Source organism: Balaenoptera musculus, chromosome 11 (assembly GCF_009873245.2).
Source record: "Balaenoptera musculus isolate JJ_BM4_2016_0621 chromosome 11, mBalMus1.pri.v3, whole genome shotgun sequence".
NCBI classification, from domain to species: Eukaryota; Metazoa; Chordata; class Mammalia; order Artiodactyla; family Balaenopteridae; genus Balaenoptera; species Balaenoptera musculus.
The window spans coordinates 35,154,714-35,181,581 of NC_045795.1; the positions used below are offsets into that span (position 1 = coordinate 35,154,714).

At 37.3% G+C, this 26,868-nt stretch overlaps 1 protein-coding gene across 1 annotated transcript in view; it reads left to right on the forward strand.

Moving 5' to 3' along the window:
* The window catches only part of KIF6 (kinesin family member 6), a 390,258-nt gene that overhangs the window by 68,414 nt on the left and 294,976 nt on the right, over window positions 1-26,868 (forward strand). The window contains exons 4-5 of the mRNA XM_036869162.1: window positions 8,554-8,701; window positions 13,322-13,431. Of these exons, the coding sequence (XP_036725057.1) occupies window positions 8,554-8,701; window positions 13,322-13,431 (258 nt within the window). The remainder of the gene's footprint in view (window positions 1-8,553; window positions 8,702-13,321; window positions 13,432-26,868) is intronic.

The window sequence follows — 26,868 nt, forward strand, 5'->3', positions numbered from 1 at the left end:
TCTTCATTCTTTTTAATTTCTGTTCCTTAGACTGGATAATCTCAATTGACCTACCCTGAAGTTTACTGATTCTTTCTTCTATTAAGTCAAATGTGCTGTTCTAGTGAATTAAAAAAAAAAAATTTGGTTATCTTAATTTTCAACTCCAGAATCTCTACTGGTTCTTTTTTAAAAATTTATTTTTATCAATATTCTTTTTTATGTGAGATATTATTCTCATACTTTCTTTAATTCTCTAAACATGCTTTACTTTTGTTCTCTGAACATATTTAAAATAAATAAATTATTTAACTAGATAGTGAGCCGTAGTCTGGGCTTCCTCCAGGACTGTTTCTATTAAACATTTTATTTATTGTGTATGGGAAACACTTTCCTATTTCTTTGCATGTCTCAAAATTTTTTTGTTGGAAAACTGGGCATTTTAAGTAATATAATATGACAGTTCTGAAAATCACATGCCTACCCTCCCCAGGGTTTGTTATTATTGTTTGTTATTGTTGTTGCTGCTGCTGGTTTGTTTGTTTAGTGAATTTTCTAGACTAATTCTGTAAAGTCTATATTCTTTGTTGTATGCAGCCTCTGAAATCCCTGCTCAGTTGCTTAGTCATCAGCTAATGATTGGACAGAGATTTCCATAAATGCCTTGAACCAGTCAGTCTCCAAGCTTTTGATGAAGGACTCTGTGTATGTGTTGGGGCACCCCTTCAATGCTCTAGAAATTTATAACTCTGCCTTAGCCTTCACTTTATGCTTGTGCAGAGCCTCAAGGTCAGCCAGAAGTGAGATATAATGACCTTCTCAGGCCTCCCTGGGCATGCACATAGCCCTGCATGTGTATGTGTCCCTCTAGTGCCCCAGGAATATATCATAACTTTTCAAACCCCCTTATAGACATATCATTCCACAGATGTTTATTGTAAGCTTTTGTTCACCCTCTTGTTTGCCTCCTAGCATTGCAGGTTAGGGCAACTGTAATATTAGACACTTAACACTGATTTTTTTTTTTGTTTTTCAATAAACACCATGCAGAGAGGGCTCTTTGCACTGAGTAAACTCTGAATCAGCTCAGACAATGACAAGTGCTGAGAGTGGGGCTTTTCCAGGGAGCTTCCAGACAGATCAGAGAAGTACATTTCTTTGGGCTTTTTGGGGAGCTCCAAACCTTCACTGCCCCCCAATTGTTGCTAGTCTCCTGGTTGCTAGTTTGCACAGTCACACTTACTGTGGTTGCAAGGCTATTGTCTTTCAAGGCTACCGTGGAGTTGGGGATGATTAGGTTAAAATACCATAAAGCTCACTGTTTTTACTGATACTCAGCCATTTTTCTTGACTAAGCACTACTTGGACTGTTGTGAGCCTTTGGATAACTTCTAGGGTTCTAAAAAATTTGATTTTTACTATATTTGCCACTGTTCCCATTGTTCTTGTGGAGAAATAAATTTTAAAGGTCCTTATCCCACCATCTTTATTTTTAATTAGTATTTTCCCTTAGGGCAGATGAGACTGGAAGCATATGAAATTTCCTAGTGCCCAATGGAGAGGGAGCAGATTGAGTCTGGATGAGGAGGCTGTACAGAAAGGAACTGGAGACAAATTTTGCCCATTTACATTTCTTTGTTTAGTTTTTTATTGTAGCAATGTAATACAGAAATAGCCATAGAGTATATATAGGTGGAACTTACATTTAAAAAATCTTTATATAGCATTCTATGAAGCTTTGCCATTTGGTTTTCTATTTCACTGAAGATGGGGGGAGAGTGAGCACATATTAGAGGACAGTATATTAGGACACCTGGTAGAAAGAGAGACTATTTAAGTTAAAAAAGTAGACGTAACAATCATCAGGTGCCAGTGTAGCACACTACAGTACTCACTTTTCATAGGTTTTAGCTAAATCAAAATGAAAATGCTAATTTGTTCTCTGTATCCTTTGCTTTTCAAGACAGGAATGCCTAATATATTTTAGAAGGTTTTCTATCAAAAAATCAATAAAATGTTTAATGTTTGATACTTAAAGTCATAGACTTCATTTACCTAGAGCATTTATGGCTAAGAAATATATATATTCAAATGACATTGCTAATGGGATAGTGCTATATAACTGGTGACAAATTCTGTTGAGCAGAAATATTCTATAATAATCCAGCTCCCGTAGCCCAAGGCTCCAGACTGGCCATAGCACCAGGCTGGCTCCTGTGAACCAGCCTCCAAGCCAGCTCCTGTGAACTCAGGCTCCCAGTCCACCCCTGCTCTTGACTGGACCCAGATGCCAGACCAACTGCAGTGATTCCCAGTGCCTGGTCAGCCCCTGTGGACACAGGATCCAAATTCACCCATGCAGGCATGACATCAGCAAAGGAAATTAATAAAGCTCCAATGACCAGCCCTAAAGAAATAGAGATCTATGTACTTTCTGACAAAGCATTCAGAGTAATCCGCTTAAAGAAATTTGGTGAACTACAAGAAAACAAAGATAGATAACTAAATGAAATTAGGAAAACAATGCATGAACAAAATAAGAAGTTCAACAAAGAAATAGAAACCATTAAAAAAACAAACAAACAAAAATCCTAGGGTCAATGAGTACAATAACTGAATTGAAGGTTCATTAGAAAGCTTCCATAGCATGCTCAACCAAGCAGAAGCAAGAATTGATTAACTAGAAAAAAAGTCATTTGAAATCATCCAGTTAGAGGAACAAAAAGAAAAAAGAATAAAAAAGAGTGAAGAAAACCTACATGAAGTATGGGATGCCATTAAAAGAATCTACTCATTATTAAAGTCCCAGAAGGAGAAGAGAGGGATAAAGGTGCAGAAAGCTTATTTAAAGAAATAATAGCTAAGAATTCTCAAGTCTGGGGAAAGATTTGGACATCTATGTTCCTGGAGCTAATAGGTCACCCCAAAATTTCAGACCAAAATGGTCTTATCCAAGACACATTAAAATAAAACTGTCTAAAATCAAAGACAAAGAGAAAAATTTAAAAACACCAAGAAAAAAATTCCTCACAAGGGAAACCCCATAAGGCTATCAGCAGATTTCTCAGCATAAACTTTGCAGCCCAGGAGAGAGTGGAATGATATATAAAAGTGCTGAAAGAAGAAAAAAAAAAACCCTGCCAACCAAGAATACTTCACTGGCAAAGTTGTCTTTCAGAAATGAGGGAGAGATACTTTCCCAAACAAACAAAAGCTGATGGAGTTTATCACCACTAGACCTGCCTTACAAGAAATGCTGAAAGGAGTTCTTCAAGCTGAAATGAAAAGACACTAATTAGCAACATGAAAACATATGAAAAGATAAAACGTACTGGTAAAGGTAAGTATATAGTCAAATTCAGAACACTTTAATACTGTAATATGGTGATGTGTTAATTGTTTAACTCTAGTATAGAGTTTAAAGTACAAAAGTACTAAAAATAATTATAGCTACAATATTTTGTTAATGAATACACAATATAAAAAGAGGTATTGTGATATCAAAAACATAAAATATGGGGCAAGGAGTAAATGGGTAGAATTTTTGTATGTGATCAAAGTTAAGTTGTTATCAACTTAAAATAAACTGTTATATGGTTAAGATATTTTATGTAAGTCTCATAGTAACCACAAAGCAAAAACTCACAGGATATACACAAAAGATAGAAAGGAGGGAATCAGAGCATACCACATGGAAAATCATCAATTCACAAGGAAAGACAGGAAAAGTGGAAGAAAGGGACAAAGGAACTACAAAGCAGCCAGAAAGCAATGAATAAGATGACATTATTAAATCCTTACCTATCAATAATTACTTTAAATGTTAATGGATTAAATTCTCCAGTCAAAAGGCACAGAGTAGTTGAATGGATTAAAAAACAAGACCCAACTATATACTGCTGATAAGAGACTCACTTCAGTTTTAAGGACACATGTAGACCTCAAGTGAAGGGATGGAAAAATATATTTCACACACATGGAAACCAAAAGAAAGCAAGAATGTTCTTATATCAGACAAAGTAGACTTTAAACCAATAAATGTAACAAGAAACAAAGTTAATCATAATGATAAAGGAGTCAATTCATCATGAGGATATAATAATTATAAATATATATGCATCCAACATCAGAGCACCTAAGCAAATGCTAACAGATCTGAAGGTGTAAGTAGACAATACAATAATAGTAGTGGAATTCAATACCTCTCTCTCAACAATGGATAGATAATCCAGATGGAAGATCAATAAGAAAACATTAGATGTGAACTATATGTTAGACCAAACGGACCTACCAGACCTATACAGAACATTCCTACCAACAGCAGCAGAATGCATTCTTCTCAAGCACACACGGAACATTCTCCATGTGTGATAGATCATATATTAGGTCACCAAAAAACCTTAGAATATCTAAGAACATTAATTATACCAAATATCTTTTCCAACCACAATGGTATGAAACTAGAAATCAATAACAGGAGTAAAACTGGAAAATTCCCAAATGTGTGGAAATTAAACAACACACTCCTGAATAAACAAACGGTCAAAGACGAAATCAAAAGAGGAATCTAAAAATAGCTTGAAAGAAACACAAATGGAAACACAACACACTAAAACTTATGGGATACAACAAAAGCAGTTCTAAGAGGGAAGTTTATAACTATAAATACTTACATTAAGAAAAAGAAAGATTACAAATAACCTAACTTTAAAGCTCAAGGAACTAGAAGAAGAAGAACAAACTAAGCCCAAAGTTAGAAGATGGAAGGAAATAGAAATCAGAGCAGAAATGAGCAAAATAGAAACCAGAAAGACAATAGAAAAAAATCAATGAAATGAAAAGCTGGTTTTTTAAAAAAGATAAACAAAATTGATAAACCTTTAGCTAGCCTAAGAGTAAAAGGTAGAATTCTCAAATAAAGTCAGAGATGAAAACAGAGACATAACAGCTGACATCACAGAAATACAAAGGATCATAAGAGACTACTGTGAATCTTAATATGCCAACAAATTGGATAACCTAGAAAAACTTTTTTAGAAATATGCAGTGTAGCAAGACGGAATCATGAAGAAATAGAAACTTTGAACAGACCAATAACAGTAAAGAAATTGAATCAGTAATCAGAAACCTTTCAACAAAGAAAATCCTGGGACCAGATGGTTTCACTGGTGAATTCTACCAGATATTTAAAAATTAACACCAATCCTTCTCAAACTCTTCTAAAAAAATTAGAGAGGAAGGAACATTCCCAAATTCATTTTACAAGGCCAGCATTACACTGATAACAAGCCAGACTAAGGACACCACAAAACTATAGACTAATATCCCTGTTGAATATAAATGCAAAACTTCTCAACAGAATACTAGCAAACTGAATTCAACAGCATATTAAAAGGATCGTACACGATGTTCAAATAGGATTATCCCTGGAATGCAAGGATGATTCAACATATGCAAATCAATAAATGTGATACACCACAGTAATGGAATAGAAGATAAAAATCATATGATCATCTCAATAGGTGCAGAAAAAGCATTTGACAAAATTCAACATTCTTTCAAGATAAAAACTCTCAACTAAATTTAGTATAAGAAGAATGTACCTCAACATAATAAATGCCATATATAATAAAACCACAGCTAACATCATACTCAATGGTGAAAGCTTTAAAGCTTTCCCACTAAAATCAGGAATAAGACAAGAGTGCCCACTTTTACCACTTCCATTGAACATAATACTGGAAGTCCAAGCCAGAGCAATTAGGCAAGGAAAAGAAATAAAAGCCATCCAAATTTGAGAGGAAGAAGTAAAATTATCTCTGTTTGTAGATGATATGATCTTACATATAGAAAATCCTAAAGAATCCACCAAAAAAACTGTTGGAACTAATCAAAAAATTCCCTAAAGTTGCAGGATACAAAATGAAAATACAGAGATCAGTTGTGTTTCTATACACTAGCAACAGAATATCTGAAAAAGAAATAAAAAATACAATTTAATTTACAATAACATCAAAACCAATAAAATACTTAGAAATAAATTTAACCAAGGAGGTGAAAGATCTGTACACTGGAAATTACAAGACATTGAAGAGGAAATTGAAGAAGACACAAATAAGTGGAAAGATATACCATGTTCATGGATCAGAAGAATTAATATTGTTAAAATGAACATACTACCTAAAGCCATCTATAGATCCAATGCAATCCCTATTAAAATTTCAATGGCATTTTTCACAAAAATAGAAAAAAAATCCTAAAATTTGTAAGGAACTACAAAAGAACTTGAGCAGCTGAAGCAATCCTGAGAAAGAAGAACAAAGCTGGAGGCATCATACTACCTGATTTCAAGAGAAGAAAAGGGAACCCTTGTACACTGTCAGTGGAAATGTAACTTGGTGCAGCCACCATGGAAAACAGTATAAAGTTTCCTTAAAAAATTAAAAACAGAACTACCATATGATTTGGCAGTCCCACTTCTGGGTATACCTGAAGTATCTGTGGGGAATTGATTCCAGGACCCCTTGCATTTACCAAAATCCATGAATACTCAAGTCCCATATTTGGTTCTCTGTAGCCTATGGGTTTCAAATCTGTGGATTCAACTAACCCTGGATGGAAATTTCAATACATAGTTGGTTGAATTTGCAGGTGTGAAACCCTTGAATACAGAGGGCTGGTTGTATTTATTGAAAAAGAAAATCTGTGTCAAAGTGGATCCACACATTTCTAACCCAAGTTGTTCAAAGGTCAACTATATATCCAAAGGAAATGCAATCACTGTCTCAAAGAGATATCTGCACTTCCAAGGCAATTGCCAAGGCATGGAAAAACTTGTGGCCATCTATGGATGAATGGATAAAGATGTTGTATATGTTCACAATGGAATATTATTCAGCTTTAAAGAAGAAGGAAATCCTGCCTTTTGTGACAACATAGATAGACCTTGAGAGCACTGTGCTAAGTGAAATAAGTCAGAGAAAGACAAATACTATATGTTCTCACTTATATATGGAATCTATAAAAACAAGCTCATAGAAATAGAGAGTACATGGGACTTCCCTGGTGGTGCAGTGGTTAAGAATCCACCTGCCAATGCAGGGGACACGGATTCAATCCCTGGTCTGGGAAGACCCCACATTCCGCAGAGCAACTAAGCCCATGTGCCACAACTACTGAGCCCATGCACCACAACTACTGAAGCCCATGCACCACAACTACTGAAGCCCACGCACCACAACTACTGAACCCACGCGCTGCAACTGCTGAAGCCCTCACGCTCTAGGGCCCATGTGCCACAACTACTGAGCCCGCATGCTGCAACTACTGAAGCCTGTGCACCTAGAGCCCATGCTCTTCAAGAAGAGAAACCACTGCAATGAGAAGCCTGTGCACTGCAACGAAGAGTAGCCCCCGCTTGCCACAACTAGAGAAAGCCTGCTCGCAGCAACGAAGACCTAATGCAGCCAAAAATAAATGAAAAACAAATAAATAAATAAATAAAATTTAAAAAAAGAGAAAGAAGTAGAGAGTAGAATGGTGGTTACCTGGGACTGTGGGGTAGAGAAAATGGGGAGATGTTGGCCAAAGGGTATAAACTTCCAGTTATAAGATGGGTAAGTTCTGAGCATCTAATATACAGCACAGTGACTATAGGTAACGATACTGTATTATGTATTTACAAGTTGTTAAGAGAGTAAATCTTAAATGTTATCACCGCAAAAAAGATAATTATTTGAGGTGATGGATATGTTGATGGATGTGTTAACTAAACTTATTGTGGTAATCATTTCACAATATATACATGTGTCAAATCATCACATTGCACACCTTAATCTTATATATGTTATATGTCAATTATATCTCAGTAAAGCTGGGAAAAAAGAGACATTAGATTAAAAAGTAAGGAGATTTGTATAGAGTTTGTAATAATATTTCAATTGGTTCATTAATTGTGACAAATGTACAATACTAGTGTAAGATATTAATAATAGAGGAAACTAGCTGTGGGATATATGTGAACTCCCTGTACTATCTTTGCAACTTTTTTGTAAATATAAAAGGGTATACTACATTTGACCCTTGAACAATGCAGGGGTTGGGGCAACAACCCTCCCTGCAGTTGAAAATCCAAGTATAGCTTTACAGCCATCCCCCTGTATCCATGGTTTTGCATCTGTGGATTCAACCAACTGAGGATCATGTAGTACTGTAGTATATATTTAGTGAAGAAAATCTGCTTGTGAGTGGACCCACACAGTTCAAACCCTTGTTGTTCAAGGGTCAATTGTATTCTAAAATAAATATTTTATTGAAATAAAGAAAGAAAATATTTAAGATGACTGGATCCCATTTGAGTTACGGGTCCTCTCTCAGAAAAAAGGATTGATGTGCTGAGACTCCTAGATAAAAAATAATTTCTAGCTAGATAGTCACATACATAAATATTTCTATAGATATTTCTATAAATGTCTTTTCAGTAGTGTTGAATCAAGTTGCTCTTAGAATACTAGCCATTTAATACAAATACAATTAGCCATTTTGATATTAAAAGTTTGCTATTTCTTTATGTAGTGTCCTGGCAGGTTACAATGGTACCATCTTTGCATATGGACAAACAGGCAGTGGTAAGACATTCACCATCACAGGTGGGGCAGAGCGCTACAGTGACAGAGGCATTATCCCAAGGACACTGTCATACATTTTTGAGCAATTACAAAAGGTATGAAGCTTTAAGTTCACTTTATATTTGATATATTCAGCAGAAATTTACTGTGGGCGGAAAATTTATCGTGACATTTTGTTATATTATACCTAAATGAGGAAACATTGTGTAGTAACTCTGGCCTTTACATTTAAGGAAAGTTTGGGATTTTGCTGAAGAGGTGAAAATCCAGAAGGTGCTTCTCATTAAAGGGGATGCTGCTTCAGCAAAGGCTCAAAGGGAGTTTGTTCTGATCCACCCATGGAGGTTAAAACACACTTTACCAACTTATATCTTATATTTGTCATTAAGAAGTTGAAGAATATCCTTTTGCCAAAATGGACCTTTGTTTTAGCTACTAAAGCACTGAATAGGATAATGTGGTTGTACTTTTTCACACTTTTAATGGAAGCCCAGAGGAATTTACCACAGTAAAAGTCGTATTGCAGTTAATATTATTATAAAGAGGAGTTTCCTCTCTATATTATATGCATCATTTATTGTGTGGTTCCAAATGCCTGTTGCTTTATCAAGATTTAATAGAACTAACAATGTAGGTATCTCTATCCCCATTTTATAGTTGGGAAGACTGAGTCTTGGGTTATATTTATTTTTCTCTGCATCCTCATACGTAGCTGATCTGGAGCTTCCATCCCAGGTCTGTGTAATGCCAAACTCTGTGCTTTTTAACCACTACATACCCTGCCTCTGGGTATCAGACTGGCTTTATTTTGCTGGTTGTATTTAAACAAATTCTAGGTAATGAGTCACTTAACTTCTCTGGGTTTCAGTTCTGCCGTCTGTGAAAGTAGGGACTAAATTGTACTAGAGGATCTCCAGTGTCCCTACTAGTTCCAACAATTCTTTGGTTGTAGCAGTTCTGTATAACAAATGTCCTAACTAGGTCAGTGTAACAGTCTTTCCAAAATTTCTCAACTGTATGCTGCTTGCATTCTGAGTTGCAAAGATGAGAAGAAGTTGCTGAGATCTGCATAATTCTAATTTCCACCCATAAAGTAGCAATTACCCATTAGTTCAGCTCATCACTCACTAGCGCAAACATGCCAGCTCTGCATGCCAGAAAATTTGGAAAAGCAAGGATAGCGCATAGTGTATATGTTGGATCCAAATCCTTTCTTTTCATTTACTCATTTATTTCTGACATTAGCTGTTCTGTTTTGTTCCCAGATTTCGCCAACTGGTAATATAATTTCTAATAGTTTTTGTTGCTGTGGCCTAATGTGGGAGCATCCTGTCTTGGGAGAATCATTGAAGTTGGTGCAGGCCAACCTGGTTCTAAGTGCACTACTTACAGGATGTGGCCTTGGGCAGTTCCTTAATGTCTCAGGCTTGTGGAGTAGCTGTGAGAGTTGAATATACTGTATTTAAAGATATTGTCCAGTTCCTGGCACATAGGAGATGCTCAAAAAATGATAGTTATTACTATAGCCATTAATATCCATATATATATATATATGCATGTGGCCAAATGATTGCTGAACAATTTCAAAGAACCCTTTGAAACTCAGAACAAATGAAGCTAATTCCCCTGATTAAGTTAAACAGAATAAACAAATTCTTTCCTAATAGAAAATCTATTTGTCTCTTTTTAAATTTTGTCTATGATTACCAAAATACAGTTTTAAAAGTCTAAATATCTCCCAAGTACCTACCATCTGTTGGGTTCATTATTTTATATCTGTTTGTCATTGACATTACTCTAAACTCCATTTCATTCCGAATGATTCTAAATAACTTCTTGGTTTGGAGCGAGCCCATCAGATCAGCTTATAGCCAGGACAACTCCTTGTAGACGAACAGATTAACACAATGGGACACAACACATTAGTTATAACCCGACTGAGCTATGGCGAAACCAGTCAGAGGCAACTTTGAAGTTCTTCATAAAGTTTGTCCTCATTGTTTAGCTGAAAAATGCTGACAGGTACTCAGATGCCCCCGGTTGATTGCTTTAGAGGACACATGGTGCTCTCCAGAATCCTTAAACGAAACATTTGACTTATGCAACATATTTATTTCAAGATAAACTAAGAACTAGTGCATACTGGGTCCTAAAATGCCCGTGAGTGTGATAGGAGCACATTTGCAAAGATTTTAAAAGAAGAAAATTGATTCCCTTTATTTTAGAAATCACTGCTCATTATTTTTGAGTATTGTGAGGTTCATACTTGTTTGGGGGTAGGAGAAAAGGCTGTCTGCAGGAAACACGTGTGTTACATTACAGTCTGGCAGTCCTAAAGAGTAAAAAAGGAGTAATAAGGAAAGGTAGCTGCCACATAGCTCAGTGAATTTTAAGTGTGTATTCCAATAAAAGCCCAGAAAATGCAGAAGCCAGAGGAGCCAAAGGCATTATCCCTATCATCTCTGGGCAATGGCCTTGCCATTTTCCTGACTTTTTATTATTTCTTCTAGTTTCTGAAAGAAGAGAGTTTCTCCACTGCTGATGAACGTAGAAGTTGGCTGTTCTTTTTGCCTTTCTTTTCCTTTCCTTTTGTATTCACATACTGAATTCTCTATTTGGAGGCTTTCAGAAATAATAGTAAAAATAATAACAACAGCAATAATAATAACATCAGCAACAGCAATGATTTATTGGTGCCTATTAACAGTCCACACATTTTTGGTAGGATTTAAAATACAGAACCTCATTCCTCTGTCACAACAGTTCTGCCATATTCTAAAGGTTATTATCCCCAATTTCATGATTAAACAACTGAGGTTAAGGGTGCAGGATCACTCAGTTATAAAGGCAGATCCAGTGTTCTAACCCAGTTTTGTCTGATGCTAAGATGAACTCATAAACGTATGCTAAAATCTCAAACCATAATCTATGGGATATTTCACATATGTTCAGATAAGTTTTAGGAATACGTTGTTTTAAACAGGATCTCAGGATGTTGCTGAGTGACTCCCCTTGGGCTTTAACTTGCTCCGAGAATCTTTCAGAGGTGGACAGTATGTATGCTGATCATGGAACACTTTTTTCCACAAGTATTTTAAGTAATATTTTAGGAAACATTGGATTAGACTAAAGGCCACTCAGAGTCTGTCTAGTATTTGTAGTCTCTGATTCCTGCACTAATTCAAGCTATAATCCCCAAAATTATGTTGATATGATGCCATTACTAAATGAGGATACTAATATAATTGATAGACCGTTTGTCAGCATAAGCAGCCAGAGTCACCCACATCAACAGGCTTTCTGGCATTTGGTTGGGAAAAACTTGATTAGTAAAGATTCAGTCCATGCTGTCACCTTCATAGAACACCAAACATGGAATTTCAGCTGTAGCTTGAGTGTTTTACTACAGTCACGTGCTGGCTGAGAGCTGCCTTAGTTTTTCATGTATTATTTCATTTTTATGAAATGGTAGTATCTTTATTTGGATAGTTTGAGACATTCTAGGACCAGAGAATCATATTCGTTTTAATCTGAAGAATGCCGAGGGAGTCGTTATCCAGTTTCTTCACCTTAATGAGTGTGGAAACAGAGGCCTGACTTAGTAGGAGCTCAGAGCTAGTATGACTAGCATTCCAGCTTTGGATTTGCAGGCCACTGTTCTCTCCCCCATCTCTGTGACTTGGTCTTCTCCTTCTTTGAATAACACCTGTCAAATGGATTGTCTTGGATATAGATGAGAATCCTTTCTGTGAATATCCTCTCTGACAATCTGCCGACCTTCTTGCCAGAAGACACAAATATATTCTCCTCTTATGAGTAGCAAGACTCTAATATTTGCAGAAATGGAAGCATTTGTGTTTTGGGGGAAACAAGAAGTGCTATTATTGATATTTGGTATTGAAAAAGAGAGCTTGGAATTTTCTCGAGACCTGAAAAAATTCCCTGTTTTATTCCATCTCAGAGGGAGTGGGTCCTTTTGGTCTGTTGGCAGAACTGAGAGTAGGACCAGTCACCTTGACTTTTATCCTATTTACATTGATGCCTATATTGTTGCATTTCGGCAATGACCCACAGAAAATACCTCTCCCTAACCAATAGTTGAATATCCCTAATTTGCCACTTGGGCAAGGAAAATTAACCCAACAGGTAAGGCATAGGTAGTGAACTGTAAATGTCCACTCTTACTGTTACCTGATTGATCTAAACTATTTATGTTCCCTGGAATTCACTTTCCATATCTATTTATTGTCTGTTATCTATTTGTCATTGGAAATTTGAATATTAGAAAAGTTAAAAAGGAATTATGATTGAAGATGGTAACTCTTTGGCTACTGAAATTTTAAACTGAAGTAAGAATTCTGTGTTCTGTTCTTTTTTCTGTCTGGAAAGTAAAAAATGGTGTGTTATACAGTTCTGCAACCAAGTTGGCTCATTTTAAGTGTATATTGACTTTTTATGTATAATGTGGAACTAATAAAAAATAACAGACTGAAGTTGCTTGTAATCATGGGTGTTGGCCATTGGGGGAAAAAAAAAGCCTCATGCATATGGTAACTGGCAACTTGAAAGTGTCACGAACTGAAAATGTAAACCATACAAAGTGAGAGAGTGAAGGAGGGAAACTGTGAGGAAACTAGTGATAAATGTGTTCATCTTTCTCTAAGCCGAATCGTGATTTATAGCCATTTAATAATGTCTTTCTCTTTCCCAATCAGGACAGCAGCAAAATATATACAACGCACATTTCCTATTTGGAAATCTACAATGAATGTGGTTATGATCTATTGGATCCAAGACATGAAGCCTCCAGTTTGGAAGATTTGCCGTGAGTAGCAGAACAACAAAGAATGGGGGAAAATTACTTTCAGATGTTCCCTTCATTTGTTTTCTTTGAAACTTTGTATGTTTCTGGTCTCAATCATAATTAACAAATACTGGATAACAGAATCTTTTTGCAATATAGTGGATATTTTTTTCAGTTACGACAAATAGACAGTAGTGATGGGACCCAAAACTCCTTGAAATTCATTTCTTGAGACAATCTTTTTTGGAGTCGGCACGAACAAATGCAGTGAACGTTCTCGGAGAGTGGGCGCTGAGAGGATTGATGAGATGTGACAGTACTACTTTGCTCTTGCCACATGAAACCCTTTTACTCCTCTAGTTGTGGCCTTTCTCTGAAGAAGGTTTTCAAATTAGCAATAAAAGAATCTGAAAGAGAGAAAATAAAACTTTAAGTTTTCCCCAAACGCTTCTCTGCTGTTATTGACTAACATTGACACGCATTTGGTCAGATTGGTACTGATTGTTTCATAACTGAAATGTAAATAGAGTCTTCAGAGCTTATCTCTTTTTTTTTTTTTTTTTAAAGATTTATTTATTGATTTATTGATTGATTGATTGCTATGTTGGGTCTTCGTTTCTGTGCTAGGGCTTTCTCTAGTTGCGGCGAGCAGGGGCCACTCTTCATCGCGGTGCGCGGGCCTCTCACTGTCGCGGCCTCTCTTGTTGCAGCGCACAGGCTCCAGACGCGCAGGCTCAGTAGTTGTGGCTCACGGGCCTAGTTGCTCCGTGGCATGTGGGATCTTCCCAGACCAGGGCTCGAACCCGTGTTCCCTGCATTAGCAGGCAGATTCTCAACCACTGCGCCACCAGGGAAGCCCCAGAGCTTATCTCTTAATGGAATAATTTACTCTGCAAGCATTTATATAACATTACTCGCTGCTTATTTGAATATTTGCCTAAATTATACATATATTAATTAGTAACAATTCATATACTTTTGTCCAGACATCTTCAGAATGTTGGTAGAGCCAAGAAAATGCATTGTAATATTTTTCTTATTAAATATTCTAAAGCAGTTTAAAGTATATATTAATCCTCTACCAAAAAGATCAACAACCATTTGCTTATTTTAATTTGCAAAGGAAACAAGAAGAGATAATAAAGAAAATAGGTTATATAACCTTTATATACATTCTTCTGTTAATGTTAAGAGTTTTTACATCTCATCTTTTTTTATGCTAACAATATTTACTAGAGGGAGTTAGAAAAGGGGATTATTGTTGGCACTCTTAATATGTGTATAAAAGTTAAAAGAAAGGAAAGATTACTGACTCCATGGAAGAAATTGATTTTAAAGAAGCTATTGGAAATAACTTTACGAAAAGGAAGCACTTTCCTCATAGGAAAGATAGAAACAGCAGCATTAAAGACATAAAGGCCATGTGTTGAGGAATCATGTGAAGTAAAAGCAGAAAGGCCAACTGAAGCCAGCTTTTGAGGGATTTGATTGACAGGCTTTTGGTGTGAGATTGGTCTTTATTGTAATAGGCTTCTTAATTAGTTTTATAGCCTCCAGTCTAACCTGTATACCTCTAGGCTAACTCTTGTTTAAAATCGTTTTTAACAAGTCATATCTACATGGAAGAGCTTGATAGCTTGTTTAGTAATAATCCAGAAATGAAGGGCTTGGCTATGATGAACACAGAGGACAGATAAATCTGAGAGATATGCAATAAATAAATAGAAAGAAAGAAGGGAAGGAAGGAAGAGAGAGAGGGAGAAAGATAGGAAAGGAAAAAAAGAAAGACTGAAAGAAAGATTATGCCTAGCACCTTGGACTTGATTGGTTTTGCAAGGAAGGTGAATCACAGCAAGTTGGTGCTCTAGTCATTTTACTGACCGAGGAGATGAAGCTCAGAGAGGTAGGACTTGCCCAGGGTTTCAAAACTAATCGGTTAATGGTAGAACAAGGATTAAAAACCAGATACTCTCACTCTCATGCCAGAATAGCAAAAATAGCTTCAAGATTTTACCACGGGACCTAGAGAATTAAGGAGTCATTGACCTAAAAGGGAGATTTCCATTAGAAAACTTGAGTGGGTGGTGGTGGTGCGTTTCACATACATAACTTGGGTGTCTGAGAATACTGCATCAGATGTTTACATTTACATACATTGCTCAGAGGAAAGAAGTATGCCTTAATTGCATTGGTAGTCTCTCTTCCACCTACGCCAAAGTAAGTCCTTAAAATTTTTAGAAATTATCTGTTAAACTATGAAGGAGACTTTTTGAAGATGAGAGTGTAAAGGGAGAGCAGCATGAGCCCTGTGAGTCTGAGTCTAATTGATATAATTAGGTGCAGCCTAACTATGGGAAGAGAAAAGTTCTTTGACCTCTAAAAGAGGTAGTGTGATATAGAGAAAACAGCACTTGATTAGAAGTCAGGAAATTTGGGTTCTAGCCCCAAACCTGCAATCTTAGATAATTTTTTATCACTTTTCTGGGTTTCTTTTTGTGTGTAAAATGTGGACATTGAATTATATAATATTTAACAACCATCCAACCTCCAATGTCTAGAGTTCAAAGATTAGTGACCTCATAGGATAGGATTTATTTGGTGGCTCTTCTCCTCTTCACAAAAGAATAAGAAGTGACCTAGATATTTTCTATTGTCCTGCTAGAAATAGCCTTAAGCCACTTTTTTTTTTTAACATCTTTATTGGGGTATAATTGCTTTACAATTGTGTGTTAGTATCTGCTGTATAACAAAGTGAATCAGCTATACATATATCCCTATATCTCCTCCCTCTTGCATCTCCCTCCCACCCTCCCTATCCCACCCCTCTAGCTGATCACAAAGCACCAAGCTGATCTCCCTGTGCTATGCGGTTGCTTCCCACTAGCTATCTATTTTACATTTGGTAGTGTGTATAAGTCCATGCCACTCTCTCACTTCATCCCAGCTTACCCTTCCCCCTCCCCGTGTCCTCAAGTCCATTCTCTACATCTGCATCTTTATTCCTGTCCTGCCCGTAGGTTCATCATAACTTTTTTTTTTCTTAGATTCCATATATATGTGTTAGCATATGGTATTTGTTTTTCTCTTTCTGACTTACTTCACTCTGTATGACAGACTCTAGGTCCATCCTCCTCACTACAAAAACTCAATTTCGTTTCTTTTTATGGCTGAGTAATATTCCATTGTATATATGTGCCACCTCTTCTTTATCCATTCATCTGTCGATGGACACTTAGGTTGCTTCCATGTCCTGGCTATTGTAAATAGAGCTGCAATGAACATTGTGGTACATGACTCTTTTTGAATTATGGTTTTCTCAGGGTATATGCCCAGTAGTGGGATTGTTGGGTCATATGGTATTTCTATTATTAGTTTTTTAAGGAAATTCCATACTGTTTTCCATAGTAGCTGTATCAATTTACATTCTCACCAACAATGCAAGAGGGTTCCCTTTTCTCCACACCCTCTCCAGCATTTATTGTTTGTAGACTTTTTGATGATGGCCATTCTGACTGGTGTGAGGTGATACCTCATTGTAGTTTTGATTTGCATTACTCTAATGATTAGTGATGTTGAGCATCCTTTCATGGGTTTGTTGGCAATCTCTGTATATCTTCTTTGGAGAAATGTCTATTTAGGTCTTCTGCCCATTTTTGGTTTGGGTTGTTTGTTTTTTTAATATTGAACTGCATGAGCTGCTTGTAAATTTTGGAAATTAATCCTTTGTCAGTGGCTTCATTTGCAAATATTTTCTCCCATTCTGAGAGCTGTCTTTTCGTCTTGTTTATGGTCCCATTTGTTTATTTTTGTTTTTATTTCCATTTCTCTAGGAGGTGGGTCAAAAAGGATCTTGCTGTGATGTATGTCATAGAGTGTTCTGCCTATGTTTTCCTCTAAGGGTTATATAGTGTCTGCCCTTACATTTAGGTCTTTAATTCATTTTGAGTTTATTTTTGTGTATGGTGTTAGGAAGTGTTCTAATTTCATTCTTTTACATGTAGCTGTCCAGTTTTCCCAACACTACTTATTGAAGAGGCTGTCTTTTCTCCATTGTATATTCTTGCCTCCTTTATCAAACATAAGGTGATCATATGTACGTGAGTTTATCTCTGGGCTTTCTATACTGTTCCATTGATCTATATTTCTGTTTTTGTACCAGTACCCTACTGTCTTCATTGCTGTAGCTTTGTAGTATAGTCTGAGGTCTGGAAGCCAGATTCCTCAAGCTTTGTTTTTCTTTCTCAAGATTGCTTTGAGTATTCGGTGTCTTTTGTATTTCCATACAAATTGTGAAATTTTTTGTTCTGGTTCTGTGAAAAATGCCATTGGTAGTTTGATAGGGACTGCATTGAATCTGTAAATTGCTTTGGGTAGTATAGTCATTTTCACAATGTTGATTCTTCCAATCCAAGAACATGGTCTATCTCTCCATCTGTTTGGATCATCTTTAATTTCTTTCATCAGTGTCTTATAGTTTTCTGCATACAGGTCTTTTGTCTGCTTAGGTAGGTTTATTCCTAGGTATTTTATTCTTTTTGTTGCAATGGTAAATGGGAGTGTTTCCTTAATTTCTCTTTCAGATTTTTCATCATTAGTGTATAGGAATGCAAGAGATTTCTGTGCATTAATTTTGTATCCTGCTACATTACCAAATTCATTGATTAGCTCTAGTAGTTTTCTGGTAGCATCTTTAGGATTCTCTATGTATAGTATCATGTCATCTGCAAACAGTGACAGCTTTACTTCTTCTGTTCCGATTTGGATTCCTTTTATTTCTTTGTCTTCTCTGATTGCTGTGGCTAAAACTTCCAAAACTATGTTGAATAATAGTGGTGAGAGTGGGCACCCTTGTCCTGTTCCTGATCTTAGTGGAAATAGTTTCCCTTTTCACCATTGAGAACGATGTTGGCTGTGGGTTTGTCACACATGGCCTTTATTAAGTTGAGGAAAGTTCCCTCTATGCCTACTTTCTGGAGGGTTTTTATCATAAATGGGTGTTGAATTTTGTCAAAAGCTTTTTCTGCATCTATTGAGATGATCATATGGTTTTTATCCTTCAAGTTGTTAATATGGTGTATCACATTGATTGATTTGCGTATATTGAAGAATCCTTGCATCCCTGGGATAAATCCCACTTGATCATGGTGTATGATCCTTTTAATGTGCTGTTGGATTCTGTTTGCTAGTATTTTGTTGAGGATTTTTGCATCTGTGTTCATCAGTGATATTGGCCTGTAGTCTTTGTGACATCTTTGTCTGGTTTTGGTATCAGGGTGATGGTGGCCTCGTAGAATGAGTTTGGGAGTATTCCTCCCTCTGCTATATTTTGGAAGAGTTTGAGAAGGCTAGGTGTTAGCTCTTCTTTAAATGTTTGATAGAATTCGCCTGTCAAGCCATCTGGTCCTGAGCTTTTGTTTGTTGGAAGATTTTTAATCACACTCTGAATTTCAGTGCCTGTGATTGGTCTGTGTATATTTTCTATTTCTTCCTGATTTAGTCTTGGAAGGTTGTACTTTTCTAAGAATTTGTTCATTTCTTCCAGGTTGTCCATTTTATTGGCATATAGTTGCTTGTAGTAATCGCTCATGATCCTTTGTATTTCTGCAGTGTCAGTTGTTACTTCTCCTTTTTCATTTTTAATTCTATTGATTTGAGTCTTCTCCCTTTTTTACTTGATGAGTCTGGCGAATGGTTTATCAATTTTGTTTATATTCTCAAAGAAGCATCTTTTAGTTTTATTGATCTTTGCTGTTGTTCCCTTCATTTCTTTTTCATTTATTTCTGATTTGATCTTTATGATTTCTTTCCTTCTGCTAACTTTGGGGTTTTTTTGTTCTTCTTTCTCTAATTGCTTTAGGTGTAAGGTTAGGTTGTTTATTTGAGATGTTTCTTGTTTCTTGAGGTAGGATTGTATTGGTATAAACTTCCCTCTTAGAACTGCTTTTGCTGCATCCCATAGGTTTTGGGTCATCGTGTTTTCATTGTCATTTGTTTCTAGGTATTTTTTTATTTCCTCTTTGATCTCTTCAGTGATCTCTTGGTTATTAAGTAGTGTATCGTTTAGCCTCCATGTGTTTGTATTTTTTACAGATTTTTTCCTGTAACTGATATCTAGTCTCATAGCGTTGTGGTTAGAAAAGATTCCTGATACGATTTCAATTTTCTTAAATTTACCAAGGCTTGATTTGTGACCCAAGATATGATCTATCCTGGAGAATGTTCTAAGAGCACTTGAGAAGCAAGTGTATTCTGTTGTTTTTGGATGTAATGTCCTGTGAATATCAATTAAGTCCATCTTGTTTAGTGTATCATTTAAAGCTTGTGTTTCCTTATTTATTTTCTGTTTGGATGATCTGTCCATTGGTGAAATTAGGGTATTAAAGTCCCCTACTATGATTGCGTTACTGTAGATTTCTCCTTTTATGACTGTTAGCATATGTATTGAGGTGCTGTTTGCCTTATGTATTGAGGTGCTCCTATGTTGGGTGCATAAATATTTACAATTGTTATATCTTCTTCTTGGATTGATCCTTTGATCATTATGTAGTGTTCTTCTTTGTCTCTTGTAATAGTCTTTATTTTAAAGTCTATTTTGTCTGATATGAGAATTGCTACTCCAGCTTTCTTCTGATTTCCATTTGCATGGAATATCTTTTTCCATCCCCTCACTTCCAGTCTGTATGTGTCCCTAGGTCTGAATGGGTCTCTTGTAGACAGCATATATGCAGATCTTGTTTTTGTATCCATTCAGCCAGTCTATGTCTTTTGCTTGGAGCATTTAATCCATTTACATTTAAGGTAATTATCGATATGTATGTTCCTATTACCATTTTCTTAATTGTTTTGGGTTTGTTATTGTAGTTCTTTTCCTTCTCTTTTCCTTCTCTTGTGTTTCCTGCCTAGAGAAGTTCCTTTAGCATACCTTGTAAAGCTGGTTTGGTGGTGCTGAATTCTCTTAGCTTTTGCTTATCTGTTTTAATTTCTCTGTCTAATCTGAATGAGATCCTTGCTGGGTAGAGTAATCTTGGTTATAGGTTTTTCCCTTTCATCACTTTAAATATGTCCTTCCACTCCCTTCTGGCTTGCAGATTTTCTGCTGAAAGATCAGCTGTTAACCTTATGGGGATTCCCTTGTATGTTATTTGTTGTTTTTCCCCGTTGCTTTTAGTATATTTTCTTTGTATTTAATTTTTGATAGTTTGATTAATATGTGTCTTGGCGTGTTTCTCCTTGGATTTATCTTGTATGGGACTCTCTGTGCTTCTTGGACTTGATTAACTATTTCCTTTCCTATATTAGGGAATTTGTCAACTATAATCTCTTCAAATATTTTCTCAGTCCCTTCCTATTTCTCTTCTTCTTCTGCGACCCCTATAATTCAAATGTTGGTGTGTTTAATGTTTGTCCCAGAGGTCTCTGAGACTGTCCTCAATTCTTTTCATTCTTTTTTCTTTATTCTGCTCTGCAGTAGTTATTTCCACTATTTCATCTTCCAGGTCACTCATCTGTTCTCGGCCTCAGTTATTCTGCTATTGATTCCTTCTAGAGAATTTTTTATTTCGTTTACTGTGTTGTTCATCATTGTTTGTTTGCTCTTTAGTTCTTCTATGTCCTTGTTAAACGTTTCTTGTATTTTCTCCATTCTATTTCCCAGATTTTGGATCATCTTTACTATCATTACTCTGAATTCTTTTTCAGGTAGACTGCCTATTTTCTCTTCATTTGTTTGGTCTGGTCAGTTCTTACCTTGCTCCTTCATCTGCTCTGTGTTTCTCTGTCTTCTCATTTTGCTTAGCTTACTGTGTTTGGGGTCTCCTTTTCACAGACTGCAGGTCCGTAATTCCCATTGTTTTTGGTGTCTGCTCCTAGTGGGTAATGTTGGTTCAGTGGGTTGTGTAGGCTTCCTCATGGAGGGGACTAGTGCCTGTGTTCTGGAGGATGAGGCTGGATCTTGTCTTTCTGGTAGTCCGGACCACATCTGGTGCTGTGTTTTGGGGTGTCTGTGACCTTATTATGATTTTAGGCAACCTCTCTGCTAATGGGTGGGGTTGTGTTCCTGTCTTGCTAGTTGTTTGGCATGGGTTGTCCAGCACTGTAGCTTGCTGGTCATTGAGTGGAGCTGGGTCTTAGCGTTGAGATGGAGCTCTCTGGGAGAGCTTTCGCCGTTTGATATTACATGGAGCCAGGAGGTCTCTGGTGGACCAATGTCCTGAACTTGGCTCTCCCACCTCAGAGGCACAGGCCTGACACCTGGCTGGAGCACCAAGACCCTGTCAGCCACTCGGTTCAAAAGAAAAGGGAGAAAAAAAGAAAGAAAGTAAAATAACATAAAGTTATTAAAATAAAAAATAATTATTAAAAATAAAAAAAAAAGTAATAAAAAAAGAAACAAAGAAAGAAGAGAGCAACCAAACCAAAAAACAAATCCACCAATGATAACAAGTGCTAAAAACTATACTAAAATAAATAAATAAATAAAACAGACAGACAGAACCCTAGGACAAATGGTAAAAGCAAAGCTATACAGACAAAATCACACAAAGAAGCATACACATACATACTCACAAAAAGAGAAAAAGGAGGAATATATATATATCGTTGCTCCCAAAGTCCACCGCCTCAATTTTGGGATAATTCATTGTCTATTCAGGTATTCCACAGATGCAGGGTACATCAGGTTGATTGTAGAGATTTAATCCACTGCTCCTGAGGCTGCTGGGAGAAATTTCCCTTTCTCTTCTTTGTTCACACAGCTCCTGGGGTTCAGCTTTGGATTTGTCCCCACCTCTGTGTGTAGGTTGCCTGAGGGCGTCTGTTCTTTGCTCAGACAGGACGGGGTTAAAGGAGCAGCTGCTTCGGGGGCTCTGGCTTACTCAGGCTGGGGGGAGGGAGGGGTACGGAATGGGGGGCGAGCCTGTGGCGGCAGAGGCCAGCATGACATTGCACCAGCCTGAGGCGCACCGTGTGTTCTCCCAGGGAAGTTGTCCCTGGATCACGGGACCCTGGCAGTGGCAGGCTGCACAGGCTCCCGGGAGGGGAGGTGTGGATAGTGATCTGTGCTTGCACACAGGCTTCTTGGTGGCTGCAGCAGCAGCAGCCTTAGCATTTCATGCCCATCTCTGGGGTCCACGCTGATAGCCGCGGCTCGCGCCTGTCTCTGGAGCTCGTTTAGGCGGTGCTCTGAATCCCCTCTCCTCACGCATCCTGGAACAATGGTCTTTTGCCTCTTAGGCAGTTCCAGACTTTTTCCCGGACTCCCTCCCGGCTAGCTGTGATGCACTAGCCCCCTTCAGGCTGTGTTCATGCAGCCAACCCCAGTCCTCTCCCTGGGGTCTGACCTCCGGAGCCAGAACCTCAGCTCCCAGCCCCCGCCCACCCCGGCGGATGAGCAGGAAAGCCTCTCAGGCTGGTGAGTGCTGGTCGGCACTGATCCTCTGTGCGGGAATCTCTCCGCTTTGCCCTCTTCACCCCTGTTGCTGCGCTCTCCTCCATTGCTCCGAAGCTTCCCTCCCCCCCCCCCAACCCCTGTCTCCGCCAGTGAAGGGGCTTCCTAGTGTGTGGAAACTTTTTCTCCTTCACAGCTCCCTCCCAGTGGTGCAGGTCCCGTCCCTATTCTTTTGTCTCTGTTTTTTCTTTTTTCTTTTGCCCTACCCAGGTACGTGGGGAGTTTCTTGCCTTTTGGGAAGTCTGAGGTCTTCTGCCAGCATTCAGTAGGTGTTCTGTAGGAGTTGTTCCACATGTAGATGTATTTCTGATGTATTTGTGGGGAGGAAGGTGATCTCCACGTCTCACTCCTCCACCATCTTGAATCGGGCACCTTAAGCCTCTTGAGAGCAAGGACAAAGCCTTAATTTACTCTGTGTCTCTGCATTTCCCAGCATGCCTGGCATTTAGTAGTGGTTCTCAATGTTGGTCAGATTGTCTCTATAGCTGGTGCCAGCTTTCTGTCTTAAACTACTACTCTTTCTTTAGTAGCTTTGTCCTCTTATTGGAGAATGAGTTCACTGACTCAAGTCGGAAGTGCCCTCAGTTACAAAACAGATGTTTTCAATGAACTACCACACACACACACACACACACACACACACACACACAAACACACACATACAAAAGTGGTTTGAAAGATTTTCTTATCTTACATTTCAGACTATAATTACATGACAACAAATCTCATTAAAATAAAAATGAGAAGATTCTCATTAAGAAAGAAGATTCCCATATGCCAGGACTATGGCCTGTTTACTTCATATATATTCAATAGTATAAAATTCCAAAACAACTCAAGAGCTGCATAGTCTTTTGGTGTGGGGATAATGGGATTTGACTGGTATTGAGTCTGCTAGTTTTCTGGGGATTTTAGAAGATTTGCCTTTCATTAAGGTATAAAGCAATTCTTTATAATGGGATGTGACTTTTGCTATACCTGGATTGGATTAAGAGTGCACTGTTAATCTGGTTTCACACACTTTTGAACTGGGACAAGCTCTAACTCTGAAATCCTATCAGTTAGGTTGACTGGCTTTATTTGTTGTGAGCTGGAATGTCCCAAGCACTCTGAATACCATCCAAAAGCAGTAGGCAAAATGTCTGTTGACCTTGGTTCTCTCCTGCAGTCATCGATTTGAGGGACAATGACAATATACACATTTGACTCCTTCCACATTCTTAAACTTGGCTTAACCATGTAAAATGGAATTCAAGGTCATTTTGATATTGTACAATAATAGCCTCAGTAACAGGTTCCTTACCACTGAGCACCACAGCTTCCCCCAAATCATATGATGGATGCTCTTGTTCTTCTCACATGTACTCTGCCTTTTCTGTTTCTTCTTCTCTTATATGCTAATGAGTTCTACCTCTCTGCCCTTGCAGAAGCGTATGCCTATTGACTACCTGTAGACTTTGTATACATGCTGTCAGGGCACCAAGCTAAAGTCAGTCACTTTTTGCAATTATTGCTCTAGTCATTTGGCAGTGAGTTTTTAGATACAAGACCAAAGCATGATCTGTGAAAGAAAAAATACATAAGTTGAATTCATTAAAATTCAAAACATCTGCTCTCTGAAAGACACTGTCAATAGAATAAAAAGACAAACCAGAGACTTAGAGAAAATATTTCCAAACACGTATCTGATAAAGGACTTGTATCCAAAACATTTAAAGAACTCTTAAAACTCAACAATAAGAAAACAACTCAATTAAGAAATGAGAAAAAGATCTGAAGAGACACCTCACTGAAGAAGAACGTAGATGGTAAATAATTATATGAAAAGATGCTCAACATCTTCTGTCATTAAATAATTGTAGTTAAAACAGAAGATACCACTACACATCTTTAAAAATTTTTAAACTGGCAATACCAAATGCTAACAAGAATGCAGAACAACTGGAACTCTCATTCATTGCTGGTGGGAATGCAAAATGGTACAGCCACTTTGGAAGACAGTTTCCAATTTCTTACAAAACTAAGTATAGTCTTACCATATGATCCAGCACTCATACTCCTAGGTATTTAACTGAGCTGAAAATTTATAACAGCACAAAAACCTACCCACAAATGGATATACCAGCCTTATTCATAATTGCCAAAAAACCAAAAGCAACCAATATGTCCCTAATAGGCAAATAGAAAACAAACCGTGGTACATCCATGCAGTGGAATATTATTTGGCAATAAAAAGAAATGAGCTATTAAACCACAGAAAGACATGGAGGAACCTTCAATGCATATTGCTAAGTGCAAAAACCAGTATGAAAAACCTATACACTATACGATTCCGACTGTATGACATTCTGGAAAAGGCAGAACTATTGATACAGTAAAAGATCAGTGGTCGCCAGTGTTGAGGAGGGTTGCCAGGGATAGAGGGATGAATAGGTGAAGCACAGAGGATTTGGGGGCAGTGAAACTATTATATATGATTCTGTAATGGTGGGTACATAACTTCAGGCATTTGTCAAAACCCATAGAATTTACAACACAGAGTGAACCCTGATGTAAACTGTGGATCTTTAAGTTTAATAGAACAGCAATAACAAAAAGGAATGAACTACTGATACACTTGACAACTTGGATGAATCTCCAGGGAACTATGCTGAGGGAAAAAAGCCAATCCCAAAAGGTAATATGCTTTGTGATTTCAATTTTTTAATATTCATTAAATGGCAGAATTAGAGAAGTAGATAACAGATTAGTGGTTGACAGGAGTTAGGGAGGGAAGTAGGAATGGTTATATGAGTCCAGTGATGGATCCTTGTAGTGAAGGACTCTTCTGTATCTCGACTGTGGCTGCGGATACACACAACTGTCAAAATGCATAGAACTAAAGCACATACACACACGTGAGCATAAGCAAAACTGGGACATCTGAACTAAATCAGTGGATTGTATCAATGCCAATGTCCTTGTTGTGATATTTTAATATCGTTTTACAAGATGTTACCATTGGGAAAAACCGGGTAATGGGTACATGGGATCTCTCTGCATTATTTCTTACAGCTGCATGTAAATCTACAATTTTCACAAAAGATAATTTTAATTTAAAACAGTAAGTGGCTATATTTTTATCTATAGACATATATATGCATATACACACATGTGTGTGTTAAAGCTATTCTGCATTTAGTAATTTAAATGAAAATAGAACTTCTACTTTTGAAAGCTCATTATGTCATATGCTATAAAGGGAATATAGTTAGAATCTAAGTATATCTCATGAAGTAAAAGAGTATAACTATTGGTCTTAACCATAGGGAAAATAGTCACCTTACTTTAGTATAATTTTAGTATTCCTAAATAGGGATGCATATTCCATTTAAGGTTCCAAAGACAGTCATGGCTATTACTGTTTAAAAAAAGTCAGTAAAGTCTAGTGTTCAGTATTGAAATCTTGTCTGTGTTGTGATTTTTAAATAATTTGTCATCAAAGGAGAAAAAGTTGACAGATGTTAAATTTAATTCACCATATTTCTAATACCTACTGGATATAAAACACTGTTAAGTGCCACAGGAGTTACAGAAGTGTCTGCCTTCCTGGCTTACAGCCTAGTCATGTGGAATCACTCATGTATTTAGCAAACATTTATGGAGGTCCAACTTGGTTCCACACACTATGCTAGGCACTGAGCTTACTAACATAGTCTTTGCCTTCCTGGAACTCATAGCACAGTGGATAAAAATAGTACAGAATAGCATAAAGTGGAATATGAAAATCATAAGAGAGGTGCAAAGAATGACAAGGGCTTAAAGGAGAAAGAAATCACATCAGGTCAAGCAAACAGAAAAGGACTCATAGAGAAGATGGCGTGTGAAATAGCCCTTGAGGGAAGGGCTAGGACTTGGAGCAGTGAAGTGTGGCATTCATGTGGAAACAAAGGTAGGGAAGTTACAAAGCATAGAGCTTGTTCTGTGACAGTTAATAAACCTGTTCAGCAGGAACCCAGTAAGGTAGTAGGTGA